Genomic DNA, 8117 nt, shown 5'->3' with positions numbered 1-8117 from the left:
GGATAGAGATGTTCTGAAGTCAGCGGTGGTGGGAGGATGGGGTTTCCCCTCACCTGGGTCCCCAGCTCGCGGTCTCAGGGGAGCCTTGCCACCCCGGGCTCCGCAGAAAGGAAGGCAGGAAGGCCGGCGCGGCCGAGCGGCCTTCCCGACGTGGGTGCTAACGCCTGCCTCAGAGGGCCAGGCGGTGACCGCATTCTACTCCCTTCCAGGCAGCCGAGGAGACCCCGGGCCCCCAGGACCGCCCCCCCTCATCGAGCCAGGGATGAAAGACATCAAAGGAGAGAAGGGAGACGAAGGACCCATGGGACTGAAAGGGTACCTGGGCCTGAAAGGTGAGGCCCGGCCCGACTCGGAGCTGGAGGCCTGGGGTCCCCTGCCCGCCCAGCCCCAATCCATCTGAGGGCACGGCAGGGGCACCCCTGTGCCCACATCCACACTCTGCAGCCCTCCCGACACCTGAGGTCTGCCCGAGGGGCTGGGGTGGTTCCCGGAGGCTGGGAAGCAGAGCAGGGTCCCCAGAAAGTCACACCCGTCTTCCTGCAGGCCTTCCTGGAATGCCAGGTATCCCTGGGCTGTCGGGAATCCCAGGGCTGCCCGGGAGACCCGGCCAGATCAAAGGAGTCAAAGGAGACACTGGAATCCCCGGTGTGCCCGGCTCCCCGGGGTTCCCTGGCGTGCCCGGCTCCCCCGGAATCATGGGGTTCCAAGGCTTCACGGGCAGTAGGGTAAGTGGATGCCTCCTGGGAGCGCCTCTTCCCAAGGCCTGCTGGCCCGAGCACTGCGGTCCACAGCGCGGGGCTGACAGGTCCAGTAAGGGTCCGAAAGCCAAGCTAACATCTCACTTGGGAACTGAATGCCTCTGGGAAAGTCTCTGCGCCTCTCTTTGCCTCCCCTCTCAAATGTGGGGAGATAACGGGACCCGCCTCGAAGAGCTGCTCTGAGGCTGCAGTGGGCTCCTGAGTTGGGATCCGGCGCATTTGCCCGGGTCAGCCTGGCAGAGGGCAGGGTGCAGTCCTGATTATCCCCGTCACCGTGTCACTGACGTTATTAATTGCAATAAAACCGCCACTCTTGGGACTTCCCTGACAGTCCACGGTGGAGACTCCGCCTTGCTCTGCAGGGGCTGCGGGTTTGATCCCTGGCCGGGGAACCAAGACCCCACACGCCACGCAGGGTGTGGCCAAAAAGAAAACTGCTGTGGTCACTACTTTGCAGTTTAGTAAGAACAAGTGTGTGGACCATCTGCTATTACTGTATTACACTGGAAAACTTGAGGACTTTTCTACAAAATGACGGCATAAAAACCTTGAGAACTGGTTTTAGTGCAATAGCTGGGTATGCTCACCCTTCAGAACTGCACACCTCATGAACGGCCTGTAAGATGGTTTCCTGTTTGACTTTGCTCCAGGGTGACAAGGGCGTTCCCGGGAGAGCAGGCCTCTTCGGCGAGGTCGGCCCCACTGGTGACTTCGGTGAGTGCTGCTGGGAGAAAACAGGCCACCCCCGATCTAGAGCACCCTGGGCAGCATGGGGATGGCGGGCCCACGGGTGCTCTTAGTCATGTAGAAGCAAATCACTCGCATTCAGGTTGTAGCACCATAGAAGCTACAAAAGCAACCTCAGGAGACCTGACCTCAGCCACCTTTTCCGCACATGACAGGTGACATCGGAGACACGATAGATCTCCCCGGGAGCCCGGGCCTGAAGGGGGAGCGGGGCACCACCGGAATACCAGGTACCCAAGCCATCCGCGTCCCCCGTCCTCTGCAACCCTGCCCCTCCTCTGCAGTCACTCGTGAGCTGGCTCGCGCACCGTGCCATTACCTAGTGAGCCCACGGAGCACGTTGTAGGGCTGGTCTGAGGTCTCCAAGCCCAACATGCAAGGAAGAGTGGGATTTTTTATTACATTGAGTGTGAGGACATCAGGAAGCCTGTATCTCCCTGCAAGGGAAGATGGCGAGAAGCAGCGCTTGGTGCTGGGAGTCGCTGCAGCCTCTAAACTACCATGTAAGCCTGGGCTCCTGGGATGATGATGCACAAAGCAGATGATGCAATGGCCGGAGCCCCTGCAAGCGGTGAAGGGTCTAGAGGAAAAGCAGGTGGAGTCAGACCCCTCTCCTGAGTAAGACAGCAAGGAAGGCAACCCCCCAGCCTATGGACGTCAGGGGGTGTCACGCCCCCTCCGTAAGCATCACTGAAGTTCAAGGTCAGAATTCCTGCCAGTGGTCACATCCCAAGGGGCTTGGACTAGATGCTCCTTCATGGGTTTCTATCTCAGGAGACACCCCCCACCCCTGGCCACGTGCTCCTAGGAATGCTCAGGGTGAAGGAGTCTGTTCGCGTGATGGACCAATGAAGAGGGTGCTAAGCTGGTGCTTTAATGAGAATGAGCTTCAGGATGGGAAGGGGTGGTCGGTCTAGCTGAGGTCAGATCCTAAGTGACACTTAGGGCCAGGCAGCCCCGCCTACAAGCTCTTCTGGACTCCTGTGGATCCATCTTTTGGTCTCCCGAAGGCTCTCGTCCCAGACACATGATGCCTCAGGCTGGCTGGATCTCCCATCCAAAATAATTAATCAGTGTCCCAGAAACACCAAAATGTGTGACCCGGAATCTAAGTCTGCCAATAAGCAGCTTTGCCCAAGGAGTTCATTTAAAATGCAGATTCCAGGCGTGATCCAGACCTGAAAGGCTCAAACATCTCCTGCTTGACTAACTCCCCAGATTCCCCAGCACCACACGCATCAGCAAGTGCTCAGATGAGGGGTCTGCCACTCAGATGAAGGATCCACTGCTCAGATGAGGGATCCACCACTCAGATGAGGGATCTACCGCTCAGATGAAGGATCTGATGCTCAGATGAGGGATCCGCCACTCAGATGAGGGATCTACCGCTCAGATGAGGGATCTGCCACTCAGATGAGGGATCTACTGCTCAGATAAGGGATCTGCCACTCAAATGAGGGATCTACTGCTCAGATGAGGGATCTGCTGCTCAGATAGAGGGATCTGCCACTCAGATGAGGGATCCACCACTCAGATGAGGGATCCACTGCTCAGATAAGGGATCTGCCACTCAAATGAGGGATCTACTGCTCAGATGAGGGATCCACTGCTCAGACAGAGGGATCTGCCGCTCAGATGAGCCATCTGCTGCCACCTACCAAGGCACCAAACACTGTGCCTCAGAGCACCACGGCAGCTGTACACTGACCGTTTCTGAGGCCAGGAATTCAGGAACAGGGTGGTTCTCATGAGACTCTATCATGAGGTCGGCAGGGCCGCCTCACCTGAAGGCTGGACTGGGCTGGACCACCCAAGGCTGAGGTGGTCTTGGTGGGAGGGCCTCTCCTGGGGCTGCTCAGTGTCCTCACGATGAGGCAGCTGGCTTCCTGCAGAGTGGGGACAGAGAGCAGAGGCGCGTGTATGGCCTGGGCTCGAGGCGACACCCTGTCCTGTCCACGGTGTCCTGGCTCACTCACTCCAGCACTCAGAGTGGGAGGGGCCGCACGAAGCCGTCCAGACCACAGGCGCTGCGCGGGGGTCGGGGGAAATCAGGCTGAGGGAAGCACAGGTCAAGATCTGCATCCCCACTCACAAGGGGAGCACCCGCGGGGAGACAGCATCCTTTTCCAGGCACCCTCGACCCCACGGGCCTTTATCCTCACCCCTGAACCCCATGGGCCTTTACCCGCACCCCCGACGCCTCGAGCCTTTACTCGCATCCCTGATTCCATGAGCCTTTACCTGCACCCCTGAACCCCACAAGCCTTTACCTGCACCCCTGAACCCCACGGGGCTTTACCCGCACCCCTGAACCCCACGAGCCTTTACTCGCATCCCTGATTCCATGAGCCTTTACCCGCACCCCTGAACCCCACGAGCCTTTACTCGCATCCCTGAACCCCACGGGCCTTTACCCGCACCCCTGAACCCCACGAGTCTTTACTCGCATCCCTGATTCCACGAGCCTTTACCCTTACCCCTGACCCCATGGGCCTTTACCCACACCCCCGACCCCACGAGCCTTTACCAGGCACCCCTGAACTCCACCTTAAGCCCCAACTGCACGGCAGCTGTGGTTTGATTGTTCCAAGCAGCGCATCTGTGGTTCCAGGTCAAAAGGGATTCTTTGGCGAGAGAGGCACTGAGGGTGATATCGGCTTTCCGGGGATCACCGGCCTGGCTGGAGTCCAGGGCCCCCCTGGATTCAAAGGGCAAAAAGGTAAGGTCCAGCGGTCACACCGCCCTCCTGGTGCGGCTGAGCCCGCGGTCTCCGCGGGCCCAGAACAAGGCCGGCCGGTTCTGCCTGTCAGCTCGTCCCCTGCAGTCACAGCCAGGAGCTCCCCCCGCATGTCCGTCCCCACGTGCACACAGCCCGGCTGTGCAGAACGCGCGGGACTGACGGCCGAGTCTGTGTGTCCGTCTGTCTCTCTGTACCTGCCGTGACAGCCCCCTTTTGGCGTCTGAGTCGCGGAATTCGTCAGAGGCCGAGTTACAGGAGGGAATCCCTTTGGTGATTTTTCTTGCTACTGTTGTGCTCGCTGTTTTCTGGCGTTTGTGACCGCAGGGAGGCTGACCCTCGGAGGGTCTCTGGGCTGTGCCCAGGCTCCTGTGTGGACCCGAGAATGACAATATGCACACACGAGCTCTTCTGATGCCTAGGCTATGCTCACACCACCAAGGCCACGTGAAAGGGACGCTGGTCCTTACCCACCCAGCCCCTTAGCTGGAGGCCAGGAGGCCTCGGGGCGCCTGCGTGCCCCCTGAAGGATCTATCTGTCCCCCAGGCTTTCCAGGACTCACAGGGCTCCAGGGGCCTCAGGGAGACCCGGGACGGGCCGGAGCGCCTGGCATCAAAGGAGACTCTGGCTGGCCGGGGAACCCAGGCTTACCAGGTAAGAAGAGCCCCCCCGTCCCAGACACCATGCCTGCGGAGAGGTGTTTCCTCCCCAGAAGGCTGAGCACAACCTGCCGGGAGACCTCAGGGTGATCCTCGGTCAGCACCCGGGCAGTGCCGGCGTGGGGATAGCGGCGAGGGTCCCCACAGAGCCGGGACCCGTGCCTCCCTTGAAGGGCCTGGGGGCTCCACGGCCTGGCCTGGACAGCCCTGCTCAGGGGACATGCCCTTGGCCGCTCGCGTGTCCAGTTCAGGGGGCGCACCCTGACCCCGCCTTCACTGCCCCCATCACAAGAGGAGCTGTGGCCTGGGTCCCATGTCCTGCTTCAGAGAGGCTGATCTCCAGAAATCCGGGGGGAAAGACGCGGTGCCAGGCCGCAGCTTCCTAGCACAGCTTTTACACACAGTGACGCGCGTGTCGGGAAGAAACACCCGCAGCACTGCCCAGCCCCCCTCTGGCTGTGAGGAGTCTGTGAAAAGATTCCAGGAAGACAGTTTTTAAGTTAATGTTTCTCTCCGGCGACGTGGGAGGGACTGACTGACACGTCCCAGTATTTGCTGAGCTGCTTCCTGGTGGTCCCACCTTTGAACACACCGGGGGCTCCCCTGGGGACTCAGATGATAAAGAATCCACCTGCAATGCGGGAGACCCAGGTTCCATCCCTTGGGGAAGATCCCCTGGAGAAGGGCTTGGCAGCCCACTCCAGTATTCTCGCCTAGAGAATTCCATGGATGGAGGAGGCTGGTGGGCTACAAATCCACGGGGTCGCAGAGTCAGACACGGCCAAGCAACTGACACTGAAGACGCTGGGTGGACGACCGTCCCGCAGCAAATCGAAGCATCTGGCTGCACTGGGGGTCTCTCTCTGCTCTCCCGAAAACTAACCCTGAGGCTCCCCCACAGGTCTGCCCGGACTCCGAGGCATCAGCGGATTGCACGGTCTGCCAGGCAGCAAAGGCTTCCCGGGATCCCCAGGTAGGGAGCCCCGAGGCCATGCCCAGCAGTGGGGGACCCTGGGGGGCCGTCGGGGACTTGGGGTAGTCGGGGGCTCAGAGAGCTGGACAACCTGTCCCTGAGGCCGCAGGGACTCGGTCCCACCGGCTGCTGCACAGACCAGGGGGCTTACACAGTAGTGGGGGCTCCTCACAGCTCTGAGCCTGGAGGTCCGGGGTGGGGGGTGCCGGCGTGGGTGATCCGGGCGAGGACCGTGTTCTCGGCTCTTCTGTGTCCTGACATAGAGGAGATGAGCTCTTGGGTGTCTCTTCCTGGCGGGGGCCCACCCTAGGGGCCTCCTCTAACCCCGATCACCTCTCCAAGGCCCTCCACCAGATCCCACCACGTGGCCTTAGGAATCAACACGTGGGTTTGGGTTCGGACAAGACAATTGCATTCACAGCGGTGGTTGGTGTACAGGGGGCGGGCGGGGGCTGCCTGAAGGAGACACAGAGTCCATCGTCTCCGAAAGCCAGTGACTGTGAGGTTTGCACGGCTCCCCGCTTCTGTGACCTCCACGCACCATCACGCACGGCTCCGTTCCTCACTGGGAATGGAATCCTCTTTCTGCTTTAAGCTTCCTTTTTACGCTTGGATGTGCAAAACTCTCTGCCACTTCCCAGATATTTCTTTATTTTAAACTTAGTTCCTTTCATCTTAAATCTTAATGCTCGGTCATCACTTCATTTTTAAAATGTATTCACTGGACGAGTAATATTTGTAAAGTGTACAATTAATGTATCTTTTTTTAAACTTTTATGGTTTTCTTTTCAGATCATAAAAGTTACTTATGTTGAGAGGAGAAAAGTTTTAAAAAAATACATGTAAACAAAAACAAATCTCCTGTGGTTCCTCCTCTGCTTTTAGATTAGTCTTTGTAGCTGTTTTATATCAGCAAGAGTTCATCTTTCTGTGGTAAATTTGGGTGTGTGTCATTGTATATAAAGTCACACACTTATCCTTCAATTAAGGTTTCAATTCCAGTTTAAACACCCAAGTTATGTTGCTCTTTCCTGCCACCCACCGCTTTGAGTTCCTGATGTGTGAGCAGAGCAGGTTTTAAACAGCGCTTCCCTTTTACGCCTCGGATGAAGCATCCGGAGCCCCATCCAGGAGCCTGGGGACCCTGGGCAGGTCCTAGCTCAGGACCATCTGCATCTCAGGATACGAGCCTTTTTTGAGGGGCCTTGGAGTTCCCCACTATGAAGTGAAGGGCTCGGCTTCGATACCCAGGGTCCCTTCTGAGTCTTGGGCTCGGGGGCATCGAGGCTGCTAGGAGGCTGAGGTCTCCACGCTGTCGTGGGCTGCTCTTGTTTCCAAGTCTCCCCTTCCTCTCGTGAGAACAGACTGCCTGGTCCAAGACACTGAGTTACTGTGTTCACCCGGCTGCAGGTGCAGACGTCCACGGGGACCCCGGATTCCCAGGCCCTGCCGGGGATAAGGGTGACCCCGGAGAGCCCAACACCCTTCCAGGCCCCACGGGAGCCCCGGGACAGAAGGGCGAGCGTGGAGCCGCAGGTGAGGCCCGCACCCCAGCATCACCGCCTGCACCCCCAGAACCAACCATGGTGCCCGTTAGTCTGAGAGATGAGCGGTCGGACCAGGCCGGGTGCTGACTTCTCTGGGGAGAGTTCCCTGTTGCAAACCTCCCACTGGTGTTCCACAGTTCATATACCCCATCCCAATCTTATTCCATCGGGGTTAACTATTGACCGCCCCGCCCTTGGAGGAAGGAAGAGATCAGGCTGCATCCCCGTGGTGCCCCCAGGGCACCAGGTGTGGGGCCTCACCCACCACATGTGCACAGGAGTGCTGGGGAAATGACTGAGTGAGCGAGGGCGTCGCAGCCCCTGAGCCCTGCCTGTGTGCCAGCCTGGGGCGCGGCAGGAACAGGCCAGGGAGAGGTGGTCTCAGGTGCTGAGAATGAGACCCCTGCCCAGCCCTGCCGCCAGCCGCCAGGCAGGACCTAAACCGACGGGGGCGTGTGGACTCTACACCCGGCATCTCGGAGTGGAGGGCTCCCGGGCGTGCGGCATCACCCAGTGGGCTTTGTTTTCTGACACCTGGGCCCTCCCCCCACCCCCCCGGCCTGGCTCAGCCCAGCGTCTCATCCAAGGCAGCCTTGAGCCAGGCGCTGCCTGTGGAGCCGGCGGGGGCGCTGGACCCGACAGGTCATCACACCTGGGCCTCCAAGACCTGAGTCTGAGAGCTGGGGCTCTGGTCA

At 59.4% G+C, this 8117-nt stretch overlaps 1 protein-coding gene across 1 annotated transcript in view; it reads left to right on the top strand.

Moving 5' to 3' along the window:
- Positions 1-8117, top strand: part of COL4A2 (collagen, type IV, alpha 2) — a 160525-nt gene that overhangs the window by 145350 nt on the left and 7058 nt on the right. Inside the window, exons 33-40 of the mRNA XM_010831462.1 lie at positions 210-332; positions 544-725; positions 1409-1472; positions 1661-1735; positions 4117-4224; positions 4790-4897; positions 5804-5875; positions 7286-7411. Coding sequence (XP_010829764.1) covers positions 210-332; positions 544-725; positions 1409-1472; positions 1661-1735; positions 4117-4224; positions 4790-4897; positions 5804-5875; positions 7286-7411 — 858 coding nt within the window. The remainder of the gene's footprint in view (positions 1-209; positions 333-543; positions 726-1408; positions 1473-1660; positions 1736-4116; positions 4225-4789; positions 4898-5803; positions 5876-7285; positions 7412-8117) is intronic.

The sequence above is a fragment of the Bison bison genome, unplaced genomic scaffold, assembly GCF_000754665.1.
Source record: "Bison bison bison isolate TAMUID 2011002044 unplaced genomic scaffold, Bison_UMD1.0 scf7180017864527, whole genome shotgun sequence".
In the NCBI taxonomy this organism is placed as follows: Eukaryota; Metazoa; Chordata; class Mammalia; order Artiodactyla; family Bovidae; genus Bison; species Bison bison.
This window is presented reverse-complemented; position numbering and strand designations above follow the sequence as displayed.